The 24,388-nt window shown below is 40.5% G+C and overlaps 2 protein-coding genes across 4 annotated transcripts; both read right to left on the reverse strand.

The window, feature by feature from the left end:
* Positions 1 to 4,060: 4,060 nt before the first annotated feature.
* tmem200b (transmembrane protein 200B) lies at positions 4,061 to 5,589 on the reverse strand. Its single transcript, XM_026300710.1, has one exon. It carries the CDS (start codon positions 5,587 to 5,589, stop codon positions 4,336 to 4,338), a length of 1,254 nt encoding a protein of 417 aa, XP_026156495.1. The 3' UTR covers positions 4,061 to 4,335.
* A 13,070-nt stretch (positions 5,590 to 18,659) lies between these two features.
* Positions 18,660 to 22,360, reverse strand: LOC113126324 (tRNA selenocysteine 1-associated protein 1). 3 transcript variants are annotated; one of them, XM_026300290.2, is made up of 9 exons: positions 22,169 to 22,360; positions 21,538 to 21,635; positions 21,360 to 21,459; positions 21,228 to 21,277; positions 20,907 to 21,038; positions 19,910 to 20,026; positions 19,571 to 19,793; positions 19,449 to 19,482; positions 18,660 to 19,064 (listed from the first exon to the last, which is right to left on the reverse strand). In XM_026300290.2, the coding sequence occupies exons 1-9, from the start codon at positions 22,190 to 22,192 to the stop codon at positions 18,907 to 18,909; spliced, it is 936 nt and encodes a 311-aa protein (XP_026156075.1). In that variant the 5' UTR covers positions 22,193 to 22,360; the 3' UTR covers positions 18,660 to 18,906. The 3 variants fall into 3 exon arrangements, with proteins under 3 accessions (XP_026156075.1, XP_026156074.1, XP_026156073.1); XM_026300289.2 differs by having other exon boundaries at positions 19,571 to 19,787; positions 21,360 to 21,474; XM_026300288.2 differs by having other exon boundaries at positions 21,360 to 21,474.
* Between the last annotated feature and the right edge of the window lie 2,028 nt (positions 22,361 to 24,388).

The following is a 24,388-nucleotide window of genomic DNA, read 5'->3' on the forward strand; positions in this document are numbered from 1 at the left end:
ATTCTTAGTGCCTGTTTCTTTCGATTCTGTATTTTTTCCCTGTGCCCTGGGGAAGAATAAATCCTTTTGGTTCTACATTTGGGTCCTTCCACTCCTTCTTCGCTCCTGCACCCCGCACGAACACATAACAAAGTGGTCTGATAGCTGCTTAGCAACACCATCTTCAAGGATTTTAGAAATAAATGGTAGGTTGGATATTGGTCTATAATTAGCCAAGACTTCTGAATCCAGACTAGGCTTTGGCTTTTTGAGTAAGGGTTTGATTACTGCAGTCTTAAAAGCCTAAAAACCTGATACTAGAGATAAATTTACCAAGTCCAATAAAGATGAGTTCATTAATGGCAGGGTGCCTTTAAGCAGTCTAGTCAGGATGGGGTCTAAGAGACACGTTGATGATTTCGATGAAGCAACTACTGATGTAAATTCAGAGAGATCTATGGGAGAGAAGCAGTCTAAACATAACTGAGGTCTTACAGATGATTCAAGAGCTACTGTAGCAGAAGATTCATTTATTACAGGTATAGGAAGCATCTGCTGAATTTTATCTCTAATAGTTGTGATTTTATTTGTAAAGGAACTCATAAATTCATCACTGCTGAGAGCTAAGGGAACACTGGGCTCAACAGAGCTGTGATTTTTTTCTCAGCCTGGCTACAGTGCTGAAAAGAAACCTGGGATTGTTCTTATTTTCCTCTATTAGTGATGAATAGTATGCAGTTCTGGCATTACGGAGAGCTTTTTTATATGTTAGTAGACTGTTTTTCCAGGCTAATCTCCTCTGATTCACTAACTTCTTTTTCAGAGAGGCCACAGTATCAGTTTCACACTGACAGGCTACAGCACTGAGAACAATATGATCAATTTGGTAGGGAGTGCGATTGAAGCAGCTGCCCTCCACTATGTTTATACTTGGCATAGATGTAAATAAAGATGGAATAATTTTCTTAAATTTATTAACAGCGTTGTCGGATAAACATCTGCTGTAGTGGAATTTTCTTCCAAATGCTGCATGATCCATCATCTTAAATTCAAAAGTTATTAAAGAATGATCTGACAAAATAGGATTAGAAGCATAGTTCAACAGACTACTCTAGGATGAGCTATTGATCATTCATTCTCAGCGCATAGTGCACCATAAGAACACTTCACAACTGTTAATTCCATCAGCAGAGTTTGGACTCATCCACATCATGTCTGCAAAAGAAAAAACCCTGTAACATACCATCACCTAGTTGTTCTCTTGGAATCCCAAAACAGAGAAATTCAAGATATAAATTATTTTATAAACGAGATATTTTTTGTTCTTTTTCATTTTTATTGTTCCAAGAGAACCAACCAAGACATGACATTTACTTTCATTGGGACTTTTCATTTAAAAACCTCTAAACTTTCACTGGAATCTGCATCAGAAATTAGGTAAACCATTTTAGACTTAGATTTTGAACATGGTTTTAAGATGGTCAGCCACACGTGCAATAAAAATGTGCTGCCATGCGGGCCTATCAATGAATATACTGTAGATGTCCACATTTAGTCCTATTTATTCTGGTAAATAATTTACCAATGTTTAATATTTTTGTGTTCTTTTTCCACACAGTCACTGGATTCATTCTAATATGAAAGTCACCTTATGTTAGTCCTGACTCGCTTCAGCACCACAGGCAGGTTCTGTGAGTTTCTTCTATCTAAAAAAAGTATGTTTATTATTGCAGGAGGAACACATCCTGAGAATGACACTGTCGCATACTAAGTAAAGAAGTTGCTGTCAAACTGTTTAAACTAGTTGTGAAGCCTGTATATTCTAATACAGTGATAACGTCTTTTCCTTACTGTCCTGAAATAAGAGCAAATGCCTGATAAAAGACTATCAAGCATTCACTGTAAAACACCCACAGGTGCTTTTAAAATGTCTACATGACCTGTACAAGCTGAATGTGCCAAACACAAATGTGATCTTTTTTTGAAATTGAGTGACTAATGAATATGGTGAAAATTAATCATTTTAAATGATGAATTACCCTGCTCTTACATCATTTTGCAGATGCAGCTTTTTTTTTTTTACTAATCCCTGCTTGCCAGATACTAATGCATTGGTTATATTAGCTAATGGAGAGTAGCAGTTGTGTGCCAATGTAAATGATTCAGATTAATTTTGAGTCAAGTCATTCATTACAGAGTTCTCTCTTTCCTAATTTTGCTCTGTTTTGGTTGGCAGTGTGGTTGAAAACTTGAAAAATCATTGGCTCGGGAACAGGAGCTGATGTCTGGCATAGAGGCTATAAACGATGAGCTACCTTTTTTCACATCTGCACCTCCTTGCCCTCCTGTAGCCATGTAATCTTCAATCTTCTTGCGTTTGTGCCACAGAAGTGATCAGGTCCTGCTTGCTTGCTTTATGAGCTGCTAGAGGCCATCTTATAAAAGACCAATTAAATGATGAGATTGCAAGGGACTGCACACCTGCCTGGAAGGAACCATAAAATCTAATAAGAAGGGAAAATCTTGAAGTATGCAGAAGGCTCTGCTGAGGATAATTGGAGCTGGGTAGGTCCCCTACCACTACACCCCATCCCTACTCAGGACTGCCTCAAATGCCAAGCTGGTACTGTGTGGAAGAGAGGGGAAAAAATCCATCTCTCGCATTTTTATTCATCAGGTGATACACTGACTGTGGGCTTCACAGGCCTATATCCCCGTTGGATGCCTTCAACCTCAGAAAGATGAATGAAATGCAAGACTCCTTTAAGGTGAGGAATGGGGTTGTCAGCGAGTGTAGAGAGATAATTACATGCTGCATATATATTCAACCAGACCTTGGTGGTTTTCAGTTTGAAATAAGTGAGACTACTGCAAACAGAAGCTGATTTTGATTTTGCTTTATATCTGCAACAAAGTCATGGCAATGTTGTTTAATTTAGTGGTCGACACAGGGCAAGACATAGCCATTGTATTGTACTGTCAGGCCACTCATATTGCTTAGTATACATTTAGAGCACAAAGGGTCACACTTCAAACAGGCAGCACAGACAGAAAGAGAACCAGAGTAAGACTGTTGATTCAAACAAGGATGGGTCATTGATTAATTATGACACACTCCAATCTGTATGCAATAACACTGACCACTCACTAAATCGAAGAGGAGCTGCAGGCTTACATCATCCATAAAATCTGCCCTGTCCATCTGATCGAAGGAAGCATCCTTACAGGAGACCAGCAGGAGGAGGCATCCCTGCTTTCATTACAAGCTAATATTGGAGACAACCAGGACAACAAGGAGAAATTCTCCTTCATTATTAGGAGGATTTGGTTTTACAACTTGGGTCATATTTTCATAGTTTTGAGCGACGTGTATGCCGGCAATTATGCTATGATATTGTTCGATATTGTATGATATTGTTATTCCTTAATTATTTGTACAGTAGCCTCCACCTATTGGAGGCTATCATATATAACTTATGGTTGCAAGAAGGAAAGAAAGAAGAAAAAAATGGAGCTGTAGACACATTTGTCATAAAAAAACACAAAACAAAGGGAAACCATATAACTGTTTAGAGTTTAGAGACAGACAGTGTTATCATGTGTCCAGATCTCAACAATTATGCTGGTGAATATAATTTCATCCTAACTTATACTTTTGAAATAATGGCAACTGCCAATAAGACCCAAATTGTATTAAACCAGAATTACCCTAACTACCATTACTTCGTATACACATAACACCAAGACTGACATTACTCTGCATATGTATTAAGATGTAACATACTGTACACCACTGCCATGCATTGCACTTTAAGTATGGGACCGAGGAAAAACTCCCATTTTTACATACTAGTTGCATTTGTCAATAGCTGTCAGCACTTTATAGGCTCAGTAGTCCAGGTGGTTTGGTTCAAAAATGATTGCACAGTGAAAACACTTCCTCATCCTCCTCTCATCTTCACTGGGTTGTGCACACCCTGTCGTGGAAACTGGCAACCTCATTTTGGCATACAAGTTCATTTCTGGCACTGCTGCAAACCCAAACTACAGTGTGGGGTCTATATATTGTTCAACTATATAAAAGATCTTCAAATCCAGCAAAGCAAAGGCCATGACCCTTGTGTATGAATATTCCACTGAAAAGTGATAACAGGCTCAAGTTTTGGAAGACCCCTGTAAGAAATACTGCACTTCAAATGATCCAGGGCTTGGTTGCTCTCTGCCCCACACAGAATTTAAAAAATATAGATATGTATATATATTGCAGTTTTAGAATCCAGGGAATAAGATCATTACTTCTTGCTTGTCAGGTGTTTATCCAGATGTACCCTCAATACACTGACATTAAAGCACTCATCACTGGAAAGGCCCAGAGCCAAAACTCTTATCCCACTGAGAACACTGCTGCTCTAACTGATCCAACAGTTTGTCCACTGAGTCCTCTTTGTTCTCTAGTTTCAGGTACCGTCTTCCACCTCCCAGGTCTAGCCGAGGCCAGCTTCGGTGAGTCTGGTCCTCCATAGCGTCCACAACCTGCCCAGGTATATTGACGCAAACTTGTGAATTGGTGTCTCTCCTCGTGACAACTAGCTTATTTATTTGACTGTCCACTCTGGGTGTGTGGAGTCCTTCCTCCAGACACATACCAGTCCGAGCTATGCGAGTGTTAGTCCTGTAGCTGATGCTCTGGCAGCGCCTCGGCCTAGTAGCTGGGACAACCACTTCATCCACCGACAGGGTGGACATGGAAATGGCAGACACCAAACAATTGTTGAGCTTGATGAGTGGGGCAGCCTGCAGATTGAAACTGTCGATGCCCCCATGCTCAGCACGTGACTGTGTGTTAAAGTCTGTCTGACTGGAATTGCAAGAGTTAGAGTGTGAGGAATGGAGGGACGATGGAGGCTCTGATTCCTGGTGGTGAAGGGCTTCGGTCTGGAGAACCTCTTGCTCATAGATGCCCCCCACACTTGCATCCTGGTCTCTTTGTCTAGTTTGGAGCAGGGGTTCAGAGCTGGCCAGCTGCTGCAAACAAAGGATGTTGAGATGGGCAGCTGGTAAACTGCTCACCCACTGGTAGTGTTTGGCCATCGAGTTGGCTGCTGCTATTTCTTTAAGGTCCGCTGAGGGCACAGCTGCAGACACAGAGCATATCACACTGCGCATCTGTGCCAGCAGCATCTGAGTTTCTCTGTCCCTGTTCTCATACAGCACTGTGTTGGCACATATAAGGATGAAGAGTCCCACCCCCATGATGACAGGCCCCAGCAGCTTCATTCGTTCACTGTGGATGAGACTGGTTGTGGACAGGAGGCCTTTAGCTCCCAGATTCCATCCAGAGGTCTGTGATTCAGAGATGCTTTCCTCCTCTGTAGTTCCCAGGATAGATGATCTTGATATCCGGTAAGGCCAGTATCCTGCCACAGCCAGAGCAGTGCCAACAACCACCACAACTACCCCCAACACCAGGAAGGCTCCAGGCATGGAGCGGATGCGAAGCTTGCCTTGGATTACCCCATCTTTCTTCTTTCTGCTACGTAAGGCGAAGCGAGACTTCTGTCGGTAGGAAGGTGAATTTGATGTAACACCTCGGACCTTCTGGGTCTTCATGGCACAGATCAGTCCAGAGCTTTTGCTCAAGGTCACAACCTGTCAGGGGCCTGAAGGAGTGAGGACATTTCAAGAGTTAATACAACGGTGTATCTGCCTGGTGAATCTAATAATTCAAATACATATGAAATGGTGTCTAGGGCTGCATCAGTCAAGTTATCTTTGTGAACTAATAGATCACAAAATTGAATATGTTGATGGTTCAAATCCTGATTAAAAGGAAATATAATTACACACAGTATGCAATTTCTATTCAAAAGTGCAAATTACTCAGCAATTATGAATACATTTAAAGCCACTTTGATTACAACTGTAAAATTTCTGAACAGTGCACACTAGATTTTGTGGAAGCCAACATAACAAACTTGGGGACATAGCCTAAAGGTAATACAAAGACTGCAAAACAGAAACTATAAAACAAGGAAAATAATGAAAAACATATTTTAAAAATACTAGTGGAAGTATCTGTGAAAACTAAAAATGTTTTGTTGTGTAGCAAGATTCCAGTTGTCACATGCTTCTTAAATGCAGAAAATGAGACCTGTGGGTGGAGAGGCTGTAGAGCTGTAAAGTACCTCTAAAGCCCTGTGTTTACCAGTTTACCTGTCACATCTTCTTCCCCATAATCTGTTTTCTACTTCTGAGGAATTGGCCTTAACTGTCTCTCAGTGGCTCAAAGATGTCAGAGAAAAGAATCATGCCTCTATTTCCTCTGTAATACTTGGACCGGTTTTTAATGACAGTATGTGTCATTGTATGTTAAACATGTACTTCTAAATGAAGAAAACAAAAAAAATGCTGTCCTGATTGACAAAAGATAATGTTACTTATAAAGAAATAAATTAACTTTGCTGTTGCTTAATTAGAACAGTAAAAGCATTCTTCAATTCGTAATAAACAGCCAGTAATTAATTATAATTTTGATGTAATTTGCCAAATACATCTTACTGCATTATGACATTACACACATTTCTGCTACTCTGTCAAGGAATGTGCACTGGAAATGGCTTTGCTAGGTTACAAAATATAGAACTTTCGACATGTTGTCTTCAGTAACAGCATTCTCTACAGCCACAGTTCTTGTGATCTCCATGTTGTATCTATAAGCACCCAAGCCTCAGCGTGCAGCTAAGTTCTTGAGAAAGTATATGTCTTCCCTGGTGGTTTCCCTGGCAGAGTTTCAGAGCCTTTAAGAATCAACATCTGGCTTCAGAGTAGGCCTGTGCTGTAAATACAACTAAATACTTTGCTTTTGAAGTGCATTTTATCCGTCAACTTGACAGAGACATTAGACATCAGAACGGATCCCTTGAATCCACACACACCATCTTTAGCCCTGCCTCAACTCTCTTTGGTCAGCCATTACTCAATGGTTGTTTACCATGCACAGCCCTTTTTTTAATGTTAATCGCCACTGAAAACAATTGGAGTGAAACTCCTCGAACTGTTCCAAACCCTACATGTCTGTGGGGAGCCTGTAAAAGTAGAGAAACACTCACACATGTGCTGTTCGTCTCGAGCTCCCACATGGTCATAAGTGGAGTGAGATGGAAAAACAGCCTCAAACACTGCAATTATGGCAAGGTCCTGAGCATGCTACAGTGAGTATAAAATGTTCTCACCATACTGACACCTCACAGTGAAGTCATTTCACCTTCTGCTTTATTTTTTTAAAGTTATCTTTTTGGCCAGTTTTGCCTTTATTGATGGGAGGATGGAGGGTGACAGGGGACACAAGGAGGGACATGCAGTGTATGTGACAGCTGGTGCAGGAATTGAACCAGCGTCTCCACGTTCATGGACGGGCGTGCTATCTACATCACCCCATTTTATTCACGTACAGATGGGGCTGGACCAGCTCTTCAAAGCTCTTTATGGTTTTTTAATGCACCTTCCATTTCAGAATAAAGCTCGAAACAGTCATGTAGATGTCTATAAGAAAGGTGTTGTTCATAATAAAAAATTTGATTAAGCCTATTGTTTTAGTCACAACGTCCATGTTGGGCAGCACAGTGCTGCAGTGGTTAGCACTGTCATCTCACAGCTAGAAGGTTCTGAGCCCATGCTCTCACCATGTCTATGTGGGTTTTCCCCACAGTCCAAAGCAGGTTAGGTTGATTGGTGAAATGAATCTGAGCATTAGCATTTGTCTGGACTGGCAAAGGCTAAGCAGGTATGGTAAATGAACGGATGGAACTGCTTACTGCTCGTATCACCTCATATACCTTCTGATTAGCTGACTAACTGCGCATAGTGGAGCATTTAGCAACTAAATAGAGAGATACTGACCTTCTCAGGAGTTGCGAAGAACAAACCAAAGCTAAAGACAGCAACTTGACTTAGATTCATTTGGTGAAAACAACCATACCCCAAACAAATGGGAAAACAGGCACATGTTATCTAAGGTTACATTTTAAAAGATGTAAATATGATACTGATGCAGCTTAGAAAAGCTGCCTGGTTAAACAAGTCTAAGAACGTTGATGCTTAACATGTCCAAACATTTGACCTGGTACTCAGGCATTACTGAGCTTATATACTGATCTCCTACACTGTACTCAGAAGTCACACTCAAATTCTCAGAGTAAACTAAGTACCGAAATATCTGTCATGCTTATTATTTAATAGAGCTGAAGCAATTAGTTGATTGATTTCTTATTTCTCAACAGTAAATAATTCTGAGGTCAGCTTGTCTCAGGTGAATATCATCCATTTTCTGTCTTTAGTAACTGTAAAAACAATAGTGGACCTTTATTTGTTCAACAATTCAGAACATATTCAAGGTGACATAATCACCTTGAATATGCTACACAATGTTCACTGTGTTTACAAAAAATCAGATCAATTTAAATGAAATGGGACTCATTCATGGCCTGGATTTGATGTTGTCCATGAAAGAGTGTGTCATTTTTATGCCCCTTTCCATTTGGGTTATGGCTGCAGTAATGCGAAAAGCACAGAAGCTTTAAGAGCAGCTGAATGAGGACTGCTAAATGCTGGACTGCACTGTCCAGCTCCAACACAAGTTTCTGTTGATAGAGCAGCGAGGCTTATTAAATCCACATCCGAAGCCCAGGATGCTCAGACATCCAGGCTACTCTTATCTCGTTTTATTACACGGGAACTAGCCGGTACCAAGGGAGCAGCAGTGCGTGTTGGAACGCACTTTTACCGAGCCACAGGAAACATGCAGACCCATCACCATACTGTTCATCTGCTGTTTGTCCGATCTACAGAGGAAGCAGCGACAGATCCAGTTCGCTCCTGGGAAGCCACAAGTTGTGCGTATCGCCTGAAGCAGACAGGTTTATCGCAGGGTGTGCGCAGCGCCTCATCTTCTCTGATGCAAAAAGCAAGCTTAACAAAGAGCCTAGGAATCCGCCCAAACCACCCTATCCCAAGTATCCACTTCTGGAAAACCGGTGTCTGTCTTCTTCCACCGACAGGGATAAAGCGTTTTATCTTTACCTTAACGACAGCCTGCCGCGCCGTGCCGTGCCGCGCCGTGCCGTGCCGGACTATAGCCCCTGCTGCTGTATGGAGGTTAGAGGCGGACAGGAATGTGTCTGACTGACCGTGCTGCTGCATTCCTCTACGACGCACGAACACACACACACGCACACACGCGCACAGCAGCTCACCATACACACCGTCGCTTATGAAACAAAGTCACAGTAACCGAGTGCGTTTCCTCCAGCTGCTCTGCCTGCAGCACCGACCCTCTCCAGCTGTGCTGACTTTGGGAAACTTGCCTGTTTTTCTCGGATCCTGTTGCAGCTCGTTCATAGTTTGAAGACACATAACATCCTAATCACTTGGGATGAACAGACTCCAGGCTGCACACAACCAGCGGCTAAGCCTATTCTGGCATATTGACAGCAGCTGAGAGCTGGAAAAGGACACCAACTCTTCCGGACCGTGTGAGACAAAGCTTCTTTCAGATGGGGACACTGCTGGCATCCTGCTCCGCTGCCCGTGGTACGGCACAGTCAGACAGTTCAGACGGCCAGCACCTACCTCCGCTTCACTGCATGCTGTGGTTTTCAAAATAAAAGCATTCCCAGGGCAACAAACACCGAGAACAGTGTCTCCGTTTCTGGACAAATCATAAACTGCCAGATGTTATCCACATTCACTGGTGGTAAATAGACGCGAGCACATTTAATCAACTACATGAGTATAACCAGTTTATATAGGCTAAATCAGTTTGAGGGAGCTGTACTTTGTTCTTGTACAATAGCACATTAGGCTGTTCAAATGATCTCCACTTTATTTTACTATGTAAATAAATAAGTCGAAGTCCAAACCATGATTACAACCTGTCTAATCACTAATAAAAAGACTAAATATCATGTTCATGGTGAAGAAGTTTAACAGAAATATTTTCTCGACAGTTTTTTGTAAATGTCTATAATGAATTGGAGTTTAGGACTATTGGGCTGTTATGTCTTTGTTGGACTCTTAGTTGGGCTGTTCACGTTAGTCTTTGCGGTCCCTGTACTAAGTGTCTATATTCATTTACAAAGCAGGAAGCAGATCGAGGAGGAGGAATAAGCTCCCGTTGCTTTCAAAGTAAATGCACCGAGTCGCACAGTCAGAGCTGCGCAGTCGAAACTAACTGAATTCAACTTTTACAGATATGTTTGTAGTCTTGTTCTGTACATGGCGTTTACAGTTTGCCTTCTCGTCTATACATAGTTAAATAAATAGTTGGCTATCCCTGTCCAACAGCTGCTGCACTAGTTGGATGTATCAGCAAAGGTGAGGAGAGTGAGTACAGAGTTGTGTTGGACAACTTGGGAACTTGGTGTGAGCAGAACCACCTGTTAGCTCTATGTGACAGGTACAAGGGAACTGGCGGTGGACATGAAAAAGACTAGGGCCCAGGTGATCCTTGTTTCTATCCATAGGGTCAGTGTGGACATTGTGGAGGAGTACAAATACTTAGGGCTGTATTTGGACAATAAACTGGACTGGGTCAAAAACAGAGACTACCTGTATAGTAAGGGCCAGAGCAGGCTCTTTCTCCTAAGACAGCTGAATTCAACATCTGCCAGATGATGCTGAGGATGTTTTATGAGTCTTTGGTACCAGAGCCATCATCTATGCTGTTGTGCACTGGGACAGTAGACTGAGGGTGAAGGATGCCAACAGACTCAATAAACTCATCCGCAAGGCTAGCCCTGTTGTGGAAGAGGAGTTGGACTCTCTGAGAACAGAGAGGAGAATGTTGTCCAAGATAAGATCAGGGATGGCAAACTCTTCACATCCTCTCTATGACGTGCTGCTCAGTCACAGAAGCACATTCAGCCTCATCCCCCCATGATGCAACACAGAGTGCCACAGGAATTTATTCCTGCTGGTGACCATCAAACTGTCTATTACTGAATTAATTTTATGAATTTTATAATTTTACAAAACACATAAATTCATAAAGTGAATGTAATGTTAAGTATAAATAAATATAAAAGTGTATGTATAAAATAAAATCCTATGCAGTGCCCCACAATAAGTCACATCTTAAGATAATTTGTACCTGTAATTACATTAGTGGTTTATACAGTGGGTACGGAAAGTATTCAGACCCCTTTAAATTTTTCACTCTTTGTGTCATTGCAGCCATTTGCCAAAATCAAAAAAGTTCATTTTATTTCTCATTAATGTACACTCAGCACCCCATCTTGACAGAAAAAAACAGAAATGTAGAAATTTTTGCAAATTTATTAAAAACGAAAAACTGAAATATCACATGGTCATAAGTATTCAGACCCTTTGCAGTGACACTCATATTTAACTCACATGCTGTCCATTTCTTCTGATCCTCCTTGAGATGGTTCTGCTCCTTCATTGGAGTCCAGCTGTGTTTAATTAAACTGATTGGACTTGATTAGGAAAGGCACACACCTGTCTATATAAGACCTTACAGCTCACAGTGCATGTCAGAGCAAATGAGAATCATGAGGTCGAAGGAACTACCCAAGGAGCTCAGAGACAGAATTGTGGCAAGGCACAGATCTGGCCAAGGTTACAAAAGAATTTCTGCAGCACTCAAGGTTCCTAAGAGCACAGTGGCCTCCATAATCCTCAAATGGAAAAAGTTTAAGACGACCAGAACTCTTCCTAGACCTGGCCGTCCAGCCAAACTGAGCAATCGTGGGAGAAGAGCCTTGGTGAGAGCGGTAAAGAAGAACCCAAAGATCACTGTGGCTGAGCTCCAGAGATGCTGTAGGGAGATGGGAGAAAGTTCCACAAAGTCAACTATCACTGCAGCCCTCCACCAGTCGGGGCTTTATGGCAGAGTGGCCCGACGGAAGCCTCTCCTCACTGGAAGACACATGAAAGCCTGCATAGAGTTTGCCAGAAAACACATGAAGGACTCCCAGACTATGAGAAATAAGATTCTCTGGTCTGATGAGACCAACATTGAACTTTTTTCCGTTAATTCTAAGCGGTATGTGTGGAGAAAACCAGGCACTGCTCATCACCTGCCCAATACAATCCCTACAGTGAAACATGGTGATGGGAGCATCATGTTGTGGGGGTGTTTTTCAGCTGCAGGGACAGGACGACTGGTTGCAATTGAAGGAAAGATGAATGTGGCCAAGTACAGAGATATCCTGGAAGAAAACCTCTTCCAGAGTGCTCAGGACCTCAGACTGGGCCGAAGGTTCATCTTTCAACAGGACAATGACCCTAAGCACACAGCTAAAATAACAAAGGAGTGGCTTCGGAACAACTCTGTGACCGTTCTTGACTGGCCCAGCCAGAGCCCTGACCTAAACCCAATTGAGCATCTCTGGAGAGACCTGAAAATGGCTGTCCACCAACGTTCACCATCCAACCTGACAGAACTGGAGAGGATCCCCAGGAAGACTGGCAGAGGATCCCCAAATCCAGGTGTGAAAAACTTGTTGCATCATTCCCAAGAAGACTCATGGCTGTACTAGCTCAAAAGGGTGCTTCTACTCAATACTGAGCACAGGGTCTGAATACTTATGACCATGTGATATTTCAGTTTTTCTTTTTTAATAAATTTGCAAAAATGTCTACATTTCTGTTTTTTTCTGTCAAGATGGGGTGCTGAGTGTACATTAATGAGAAATAAAATGAACTTTTTTGATTTTGGCAAATGGCTGCAATGACACAAAGAGTGAAAAATTTAAAGGGGTCTGAATACTTTCCGTACCCACTGTATGTTGACTCAGTTCTGTGATGCATTTTTTAGGTTGTATTTTCCACTGTTTTTCAACATTTTAGAATAACAGCTAATTTGACTAATGTTAAAAAAAAAAAAATTTAATTAAATAAATAAATAAATAAATCTAAACGCAAACAACAAATACAACAAAATTTAAATAACAAACTTCATTCTAGTGATATTTACAGTTTTTCAGTGGAGCAGCATTAGCAGCACTCTGTAATCCCAAGAGTGAGTAACCCCAGTCCTAGTGTGATCCCAGAAGTAGTACTTTTAGGCACTTTTATCTCCCTTAAAACATATGTTAGTCTTAAGTTTGAATCAATAGCTGATTGCCTCTTAAGGATTTTTATTTGGCAGTAAAAAATAGACTTTGACAGCCTTTAAACCCATAACCACTCTATGTTTAACTTATGTACTTGACCTTTATTATTACATGCTATGCTTAGCAGGTAAATAAAAGGATAAATGCCCTGTTCTCCAAAGAATCATCCAAGCTGTACTCCCAGCTGCAGCGCTATAGCACAGTCAGAGCAGACCCACTGAAAGCACATACTGGACGAGTAAATGGGAAGAAGTGAAGACACACAACATCAGGAACCTGAGAGCAGATCACAGACCATTCATTCCTTAAGATTAAGGTTGAGAATATCTGGGGAAGTGTTTAATAATATAATGTAAGAATATTTAGATTCTAAAAATGAAAGTAGAATTTTTTTAGGCAAGGCACAATTCATGCACAGAGTAATTCAAAGTGCTTTACAGAAATAAAAGACAAGTTAAAAGTTCATAGGCATGAATGAAAAAAACAGCAAATAGTATAGAAAGTTAACTTAAATCAAATTAGAAAAGAATGAGTGCAGATAAAACACTTTCAGTTGTCATATTCTGAGATAAAAAGAAAAGTTTTTAGCTTGGACTTAAACATTGTCAGAGATGAGGATTGTCAAACATCATCAGGAAGACTATTCCAGATTTTAGCTGCATAAAACTGAAATGCTGCTTCTCCATGTTTAGTCCTGACTCTGGGCACGAGCAGAAGGCCTGACCCTGATGTTCTCAGAGTCTGAGATGGTTATGGTTGTACTGTGGTGCTGAGCCATGAAGAGACTTATACACAAGCAGTGCTGTTTTAAAGTCTATTCTCTGAGAGACAGGAAGCCAGTGCAGAGATCTGAGAACAGGGTTGTACTTCATGGTTCTAGTCAGGACCCGAGCAGCAGTGTTCTGAATGTACTGCAGCTGCCTTACCTAACCTGCTACAGATAAATGCATGGATGAGTCTCTCCAAGTCTGGTTTAGACACGATCCCTTTAATTCTGACAATGTTTTTGAGATGGTAAAATGCTGATGATGTTATTAATTTAATGCGGCTGTTAAAATTCAATTCTGAGTCCACGATTACTCCTAGATTTCTAACCTGATTTTTAGATTTTAGAGAAAGAGACTCCAGGTGACTGCTGACACTTTCTCTTTGTTTCTGTGGCCCAAAGATGATTACTTCAGTCTTGTCTCTGTTTATTTGGAGAAAGTTGTTTTGCATCCACTCAGTGATCTGTTCAATGCAGTGACACACTGAATCAACTGGTCCATATTCACCTGCTGTGAGTGCTATGTAAATCTGAGTGCCATCTCAATAGTTATGGTCAGACATGTTGCTGCGGTTTAACTGGCCTAAAGGAAACATGTAAAGAGTGAACACAAGGGGTCCCAAGATGGACCCCTGCTGTCACGGGGATCTTACCACAGAGACACAGATACAGTCCCATGAACACAGTACGATCCGGCGATGAGGTGAAGAGCGGCGCTGGTATATATAGAACTGGCCTGCAGGTGTTTTGCCGAGTGCTGCCTGCCTGAGCCTCGCGGGAGCGCGCTTGACCAAAACGAAAACTCCCAACCAATAAATTCTGAGGCAAAGGACTTTTTAAAGGCATAAGTTGATTTTTTCGGGTTTATCAGCAATGATAACAGATCCCAGCCTAACTATAGTTTCTGAATGTTTAATGTCATCTGTGTCTTATTAGGCTAAACTCTGTTTTAAGTAGTGTTTCCGCATTAAGAACTCAAGATATGCAAGAAATCTGCTCGCTTTCCAAAGGCTGCTTGTTGTTAAGAAACAACTAGACTGATCGTTATGGTAGAATGAGGTTTTTAGGGATGGCCACTGAATGTTTTGTGTTAAATTTGCATGTAAATATCTGCTCATGAAACATGTGACTTGTTCAGTTTAAGTGCGAGAGGTGGATGCAGGACAGATTGTTGATATGAGGCTGGATATTATCAAATGTATGAAATGAAGTCATGACCAAATAGACCCAATTATTATTAAAACCATAAGATTCATTAGTGTGGGTGCATTTATTTATTTAGGTATTTAGCTTCATCTGAAGAAAAAACAAATAACTAATTAAAACAAAGCTAAAATAAATAAAATCAAATAACTACACGTTAACACTGTCCCACTGTGTTATACAGCAGACTTACCAGGGGCATGCATTATGTGGCAGACCTACTCTGCCAGAATCTGCATGCACCCCTATTTCAGACAGGAAAGACACTACATGCATGAAATTGTTATAAGCAATTTTATAATAACCCCATGTATATGAAGAGGCAGCATTTAGGTTAACGTGTGTTTTATTTAACCACGAGATTATAACATGTACAAAGCCCTAATTATATACATATACATAACTATATACATATATACACCTGGCAGCTGGCACAGAATTTGGCATAACACCTGCAACAAGGTACAGGTGCTCCCATACAATAATGCAGATTGGGCACAGGTCTGGTGGTTAGTTTTGGCCCTATATCTTTTCCAATAAGGACGACAGGCTGAACAGTAAACTTTTGCAGTGACTTCAAATTCACCCAAATCTTAGCTTGTATTTGTTTTGTTATTTGGACTAACATGTCATCTTTTGCATCATAACAGACACTTGCAAATATGTTCGTTTGGAGGGGGTTCTGTATCTAGCCAGTTTACAGCTAATTTTTTAATTTTTTTAATTTAATCTTTATTTAAACAGGAAAGTCCCAATGAGAGTCACTGATCTCTTTTTCAAGGGAGTCCTGGCCAAGATGGCGGACCAATTTATGAAGCAATTAATTGCTGTTATTTCTGATATGATTAAAACTCAACATAACAATCACATTATGGTCTACGGAGTCAAAATAATATAATTCTGAACATTTTAACATTCACATTGACTGTGTTATGTCTTCGGTCGGCCAACTCTTTTGTTCTAGATGATACACATCAGTGGATAAAACCAAAACAAACAGAAAAAACAGACATAGCTTTTTGTCTCCACCTAGTGGGTAGCAAGTGATTTCACACAATGGAAACCAAAACTTTATACTGACGATTTGCAGTCAACCAGCAGTGACTAGGTCTAAATTCAGCATCTGTTTCTTTTAATCTATTGTTGTTCTGATGAAAACATAATTTTGTATTGATGTTAGTTTGCTTTTTTATGAACATACTAAAGGAGCCTAAAAAAATCATCCTGCATCTCATCCATCCAAGCACAACAGTCAATTTAAAATGAAGCTACTGAAGTGCACAAACTGACACAACAGTGCACTTTCATTTGGGAAAGACATTAATGATGCAGCAGGTTGTTGCATTGTAAAGTGACAGACCCTTCCAAAAAGTACCAAAACAATTTGATATGATGTCCACCATGGCAAATTATTTTGGTACTTTTTGGTACTGTACTCTACTGTCCTTGACAGAACATGAGTAGTAGGAACTGGCCAGTGCGATAACACTGTGCAATCACTCCATACTGTATTAATCAGTATGGAGCCAGAACAGTGACAACTGAACTATGGAAATGAAAAATAACGCTTGGCACTGAAAACAAAATCATAAATGAAAAGAAAAATACTGGCATTGAAAAAATGGTTAATACTGAAAATAATCAGTTTTTGTTGATGGAACTTTTTTTCAGTGACAATCTTCTGATTTTCAGTCAATGTCAGTGTTTTTCAGTGCCATATTTTTCAGTTTCAGATTTGTGTCACTGTTTTGGCATGGAGGGGAGGGCTTTGAAAAGTGGAGCTAAGGGATGTGTTAACTACCTGTTCTGCATATAATTAGCATATTACAGTTCAAACAGCATGACTCATGCCTGACTGTTCAGTTTAACTACCCTGTAAACATCACATCACATACAGTTTATACTAGTAAAAATGTTATTGTAGATAAATATCTTTAATTACCATTCTGCCTAGTGAAAATGCTGATATGACCGGGAGAAATGACATTATGGATATCTAAATTGTATTTACATGCAGTAGTGTGGTTGCTTTACATGATGAAACGGTTTGCCATGGACAACTCTCACTGCCTCATATAACTGTGGACCACCATGAATTCAGCTGGTCTCCATACGATTTTTTCCACACAGGATTGGGTCGATATGAAGGGTTCACTTTTAACCAGCTTAATGCTATATCAGTTTGGCAGAGCACTGCTGGAGCAAATAAACAGCAGCAGCTGCATGAGTAGCAGGATCAACCAATATAAATCCTGAGCATAAACACTGGTATAGGAAAAATCTTATTTAAATAAGGCAGCCACCTGCATGAAACACGTGATATTGTAGCCCTTCTGAAAAAGATGTTAGTGAATCAGAGGAGATTAGCTCTATGATACAGTTCACACATCTGTATCTTAAAACAGCATTGCAAAGGCTGGAAAGGAAGTGACGTTCCACAAACTTAGAAGAATTTTACAGAGTCTGGAAAAACAGTCTAATAACATATAAAAAAGCCAAAACACTATTTAGAATTAATTGAGGGAAACAGGCACAATGCCAGGTTTCTTTTCAGCACTGTCGCCAGGCTGACAAAAAGTTTTGTTTACAAATAAAATTCTAACCATTAGAGATAAAATTCATCGCAGGCTTCCTGTAGCTGCCACAGATGGATCTTCTACTACAGTAGCTCTTGAATCATCTGTAAGACCTCAGTTATGTTTAGACTGCTTCTCTCCCATACACATGTGGACAAAATTGTTGGTATCCTTCCACTGGAGAAAGAAAAACCCACCTTTAATTCAAACATAAAACAAATCTCTAGAACTGCATTCTTTCACTTGCGCAACATTTCCAAAATTAGGAACATCCTGTCTGAAAATGATGCAGAAAAACTAGTCCATGCATTTGTTACCTCAAGGCTAGATTAGTGCATCTCATTACTATCATAGAAAGGATTTAAAATCCTTCTTCTCACATACAAAAGCCCTTCATGATCAAGCTCCTTCATACCTTACAGACCTCATAGTACCATATTATCCCAATAGACCACTTTGCTCTCAGAGTGCAGGTCTACTTGTGGTTCCCAGAGTTTCCAGAAGCAGAATGGGAGGCAGAGCCTTTAGCTATCAAGCTCCTCTCCTATGGAACCAGCTCCCAGTCTGGGTTCAGGAGGCAGACACTCTCTGTACTTTTAAGGCTAGACTTAAAACCTTCCTCTTTGACAAAGCGTATAGTTAGGGCTGGCTTCAGGCAACCCTGAACCATCCCTTAGTTATGCTGCTATAGGCCTAGACTGCCTGAGGACTTCCCATTATGCACCTAGCTCCTCTCCTCTCCCCTCACATGTATATTCCACCATTAAATGTCACTAACGTCGTGCTCTCTCTCTACCCCCTAGTTTGTGCTCTCTCTCTCTCTGTTCTCTCTGTACCTTCTGCAGGTGTCCCTGGTCCTGGAGCTGTATATCACTGATGTGCAGTTACTGGTCCCACCAACCTGCAGTGTCTATTTGTTGTTTATTGTTGCTGTTCTTTTCTCTCTCCTCTATCCACTCACCCCAACCGGTCGAGGCAGATGGCCGCCCAAACTGAGCCTGGTTGTGTCTCAAGATTTTTATTGTGATTTTGTGCTGTACAAAAAAAGTCAATTGAATTGAATTGACTAAAATTAAACAGATTGTGCTCACAGTACACTTTACTGAACTATACACTTGCATAAAGCCGATTTCTGACTTATTTCCTTTGTGTCCTTAAAAAATAATCCATAGTCAAAATTCAAAAGGTGACTGAAAATAAAATACCCTGGAGAGGGTAATGAGCAGAGAAGAAAATGTGTTCATTTTCATCAGTAGATGGACTCTGGTAAGCTGGAAGTCACATAGTCTTCTTCTATAGAGAACTCAACTGGCTGCCAGTGACACTCGATTAGAGCATCATACAGCTCCTCACTGAGCGCCATGAACTTCCTGTTTGCCTCCACCACATCTAGCTCCGGACTGGGATCTAAAAAAAAAAACAAAAAAACAGACGTGGTTAGTACACAGCAGTGAGCACAAGTCAAAAAAGCTGGAGGAAGTAGTCATGGTGTCCTGATATAATAAGCACTGGATAAAACCTTAGTTATTTTGTAGGAATACAGCTTTAATAGAGCTATCGAAGCATGTAGTAAAATTAATAAATAACTCCACCAACAACCACAAACTTTTTTCAAATACTGAGTACAAATCTGTTAAATTATGCAAAAAAAGCCTTTGAGACTCTGGCCTGCTCTGTGCACAGATGAACAACCTAAAAGATTCATTTAAATTAAACAGATGAATAATACTGATAGAGAGGTTAATAAGGAAAATAACATTTGCATTTTCAGCCCCCAAGATGAATACCAACCTTCAAGTCCATCATCCTGAACAGCTTCACTTTCCTAAAAATAAAAATTGACAGATGTCATATTAATTCATGTCTATCAACAATGATCACATGATTGATGACAACACAGAGAGCACACTGACCTGCGGCGGGACATACTGTGTATAATCATACTGCTGGTAGTTGTAGCCATACCCTGCTCCAGTCTGGTCATAGCCCCATGAGGAGTAATACCCCGGATAGCCCTGCTGCTGGTACTGGTTGTATTGGTTGTACTGGTCATAGCTGTGTCTGTATCCTGAACTGGACTGCCATGATTTGTCTGACTGCTGCTGCTGCTGCTGCTGTTGTTGCCTGTTCCTTAAACTCATGAGAGAGGAATGAACACACTGCTGAACTCCACCAATTATTTGGCTTGCGCTTCAGGCATAAATAAATCAGCTTGCTGACAACAGGGGAAAGACTTTTGAGGAAAAACTCACTTGTTAGCAGCCAGGCTTAGTCTCAGAGGTTTACCGCCCAGTCCTACAGCACCCTGACACTCTTCCAACGCCCGCTTCTGCAGTCGCTCATCTGGGAACTGAACAAAGCCACAGCCCCTATAGAAAGACACCCAGTGAGAGGGCAAATATGGAAATGTCTCCACAACCATCATCTTACAGGTTTTTCAATGCTGCAGTAACAGACTTTAAGAAAGAATCTATCCATTATTTATAGTGCTCACAATCTCAGCAGACACTGGAGGGGGCTACCCCTGACTTTTGATTTAGATTTTTTTAGAGCTGGTCTCTTAGGGCCAGGTCTTGACAAGGAGGAAGACTGTGTAGAAGGAAAACAAGACTTTGATTCTGATGCACTGATACTGATCCAATTTTCTATACTGTCCTTATGAGTTATCCCAATTCCTTAGTAAAAGCTGCTCTCAGCACCAGTTACAAAGTGTCCTAGCAGTAAATGAAGAAGATGCACTTTACAAGTTGCCATAACTTTTGTAGAGCAGATGAACAAAATGCTTTGTTATCATTTCCTGCCACTATTTTGTTGAAAGAAACTTGATTATTTCTTCAGACTCTTCAGTCACAGTCAGAAGGGCTTTAATTGAACTGACAGATGGTGTAAAGTGAAGTGTGTGAATTAAGACTGTTCCATGGAAACCAACCCACTTAACTGCGATATGGAAAGTGGCAACACATAGCACATTATAAAATAGCTAGTGTGTATAACATAAACTGATGATTTTACTGCTGATGAAGCTGCAGGATATCCAAACTTACCGTACCACATTTCATTATTAGAAGGATAATCCTATACATACACTTAAAAGAGACTTTCAGGAGTAGAGGTGGACTACAACACAAACCAGTGTAATTGTTCACAGACTGTCTGGTCTGCATTTACACCAATGCAGGAAAAAATACTGTATATACCTACTTTACATACTTTCGCCAGATCATATAGTGGTGACGTATTAATACTTACTTGGAGTTGCCCATGCTGTCCAGTACCACTTTCCCACCACGACAGGAAGGGTAGCGGTTGTAAAAGAACTCATAAAGCATCCCATCATCCACTTCAGGAGTTAGATCCCCCACAAACAGAGAATACATCTGACTGTAACAAGAGGACAAAACAGGAGCTTTGTTTCAATCAAACAGAGCCAATAACAGCATACTTTATAAAGCACCACAGTTGCAAAGTGCTTCAGAATAAAAAACATAATAAAAATGCATTCAAAAGCAAAACCAATTTAACAATAACTTTGTCATTCAGTGGATATCCTGCTTCTCCATTTGGACTCACCCACTGTCTTGTTTCCCAAAGGTGGCTCGGTTTAACTTGAATCTTGTGGGCTGCAAGAAAAGACACTGAAGTTCACTGTGCCATCAATAAATAAAAGAAACAATAATACTGAACAATGACTGCTCTTCATACCGGATTGGCTCCTGGTAAAGCTTTTCCGTTGATTTTGCGGAGACACCTCTCAGCGGTGGCCTCATCTGTCATCTCCACGAAACAGTATCCCAGAGCACCCCTGGGTGACGACACACTGTTTTAACGTCAGAATAGAACTACTGCAAAAACGACACGTGTTTGTGGATGTAGTTCTCACCCTGTCATCTTGTTGCGTATGATCCGCACATTAACCACCTGCTCACCCATGGTGGAAAAGGCTCTGGTGATAAACTTCTCGTCCATGTAGGACTCCAGCTGCAGGGAAACACGATGGAAAGAGGAAGTCAGTAAAAGAAGGCTGGGGCTGACTTTCAGGTAACACGTTTCAAAGTGGAAAGTCGATACTCCATCGCTACACCAGATAAAGCTGAGACAATGTGCCCTGTCACTTATACAGCCTTTAGTCTCCAGACAAACACAATCGCAGAGGGGTTTAATGTAGGCCTGGTCTGATGTGATTTAAAATGATTATCGCCTTTGTTCTGTCTTCACAGCTGGAATAGGGGGTTTCACTGAAGCTGCATCTAAACTGGTTGCTCCGTCTTTTCACCGCAGTGGAAATGACTCTAAATCACGAGACCTTCAGCTTAGCTGGAATGGAGTTCAACATGGTGCACTACTGGTGTACATCCACAATGACACAGTACTGGAGGGTCCACAAAAACCAGCATTAAAGTAACGTTACGGCTGATCTAATGGGAGTTTTGAATACTTGCGGGCTGGTGCAGGTCCAAATAGCTAACACAGTGCCCACACAAAGAGCACAGGAAGAAGTGTAAACAACTCACGTTCCCCATCCATAACGTGCTCATGGTGCTGCCGACGCTGTGAACTGCCCAGTGTCAATTTAATGAGAGTATAAACTGTAAATTACGCCAGACGTCCAAATATACACATGCTAACTAGCACAGCACAATAAAAGACTAGCACATAACGTTACATTCCTCTTCTTCGTCTTATTCTTTCTTTTTCTGCATGTTTTTATGACAACCTGCAAACAACGTAATGTCGCACTACCGCCACCAACTGGACTGGAGGGTATATCGTCTAATACTAATAACGACTAGAAAGACAGTGGGTTGTGCTCTCACTGTCAAATCCAATCTCCTTGGACATGAATGAAGAAAACATTATATTTCTCTTCATAACTTCTTATTCTTATTATCATTATTATTAAAGTTATTAAATTGTTATTATTACCTGAATGCAATTCCTGTTTTTCCCTTTCCTTCTTCCAAAGACCAAAGTTTCATGCATCTGTTTCATAAGATGGAAAAATTGCTGTGAAGCTGTACCTAAGACCACTGAACTAAATTAACGACATTTCTCTGGACTCTCACTGGGATTCTTCCAGAAACAAAGCTGAATGTATGTTGCCCTAAAAGCTCTGATGCACAGGGCCTTCCCCTATCCACCTAGACAACATATGCACCTAATAAAGATTTTATAATCTCCTAAATATCACATGCAATGACTTCCTCTCAGACCCCCAGTCACTTCAAGTTACATTAAGGTTGCTTGTTATTTATATTAGTGCTTCATTTGAGCTTTTCATCATTTGACACACAGAATTTTGAAGAACTTAAGTCTCACTATAGGACATTGATAATCATATAGAGAGGTACAGTAGATATTCTACATCCTTAAATAACTATAAATCTGCTCATTGAAGCTGATTCAAACCCCATTTAATTTTAAGGAAACAGAAAATCAGTATTTTCCCTGGTGTCATCATCTGCAACAAGGACATTCCAAAAACGTTTTTGCACATGGACCTTTTTAAATAGTTATAAGAACAATTTTAGAAAAAAGGACAAAACTCCCTAAGCTCTCAATGGAATAATCGATGATTAAGGAATAAAATCATATAGCTTTTTGAGTGCCCAGGTACTGTATACCCCACCCAAGGTGTTAAAACTATTAACATATGTTGGCGCAATACTGCAATAGACTCCATTGTGCTTTTCCTAATTCTCAAACCATTTTGATATGTCATAAAGCAAGGCATTAGCTTCAGAAAACAGATTCATACCATCCTTTCCATTAAGTAGCACAAAAGTAAAATTACAGAGATATGACAGTAACTCACTGGACTTGATGGATTGTTTTTTAGTTTCAGGAATGGAATCACCTGGACACACTTCCATTTGGTTGGTAGTATACCCACCTCTTAGATAGAGTTAAAAAGATGATCACCTATGAGTTTAAATAGTTTACAAGAGACTCCATCCCCGCTGGCATGGTATCCTGATCAGGTGCTAAAAAGAAAAGAAAAAAAAACACATTCATGGTCCTCCCCCCCCTAAGCAGAGAAGAATCTAATCTTTCAACTCTGTCTATATACAGGGATCCCCCAAACTGGATCAAAACAGCAAAATCATCACTACTCAATTTACCATAATCTACCATATCTAAAAATTCCTTAATCATAGTACTGTTCATTTCTCTTTCCTGACTACCCTATAATAGGTTACAAGCATTTAAATCACCTACTTTTATATACAGTGACAGGGGCTCACAGGGGCATCGCCGACACATTTCAAATAATCCATTTTCAGACAGTCACTGTACGTCAAATGTAACTTTATATAATCAAAATGTTAGAAATACATGTAAAGAAAACCATGGCTTACTGTCAGTTCTCCACCGATTTAACAAACCTTACACATTTAAAACACCGAATATTCTCCATAGAATATTTTTTAGTTTTTTAGCTTCCAAGCATTGGCCATTGGATAACGATAAAGGCACACGTGACTTCATCAGAGTTGCAGGGCATGTCTTCCACCACAGTATGCAGTATGTTGATTTTGATGCTAGAGAAAGTATACTGTTACAGCTCTACCCCAGATCCTGCTGTTTTGTGAACCTTGAGAACCATCATTCACCATGCATGAATAGTGGTATTACCTGTTTTCTAAAATAAGGTAAGAGTGTATCATATTGTATATTATATTATTGTGCCATACCACAGTGCAGCGAGGTGAGTCGACTCTGCAGCGCTACAC

This window comes from Mastacembelus armatus, chromosome 11, assembly GCF_900324485.2.
Source record: "Mastacembelus armatus chromosome 11, fMasArm1.2, whole genome shotgun sequence".
Classification (NCBI taxonomy): domain Eukaryota; kingdom Metazoa; phylum Chordata; class Actinopteri; order Synbranchiformes; family Mastacembelidae; genus Mastacembelus; species Mastacembelus armatus.

What these genes read in the sequence shown, in the direction of transcription:
- tmem200b (XM_026300710.1), bottom strand. Translation starts at nt 5,589, where the DNA reads ATGAAGACCCAGAAGGTCCGAGGTGTTACATCAAATTCACCTTCCTAC.
- LOC113126324 (XM_026300288.2), bottom strand. Translation starts at nt 22,192, where the DNA reads ATGAGCACGTTATGGATGGGGAAC. An exon ending in ATACGCAACAAGATGACAGG is followed by an intron (nt 21,475 to 21,537) that starts GTGAGAACTACA and finishes ACGTTAAAACAG; the next exon opens with TGTGTCGTCACCCAGGGGTG. An exon ending in GACAGCATGGGCAACTCCAA is followed by an intron (nt 20,027 to 20,906) that starts GTAAGTATTAAT and finishes GTCTTTCTATAG; the next exon opens with GGGCTGTGGCTTTGTTCAGT.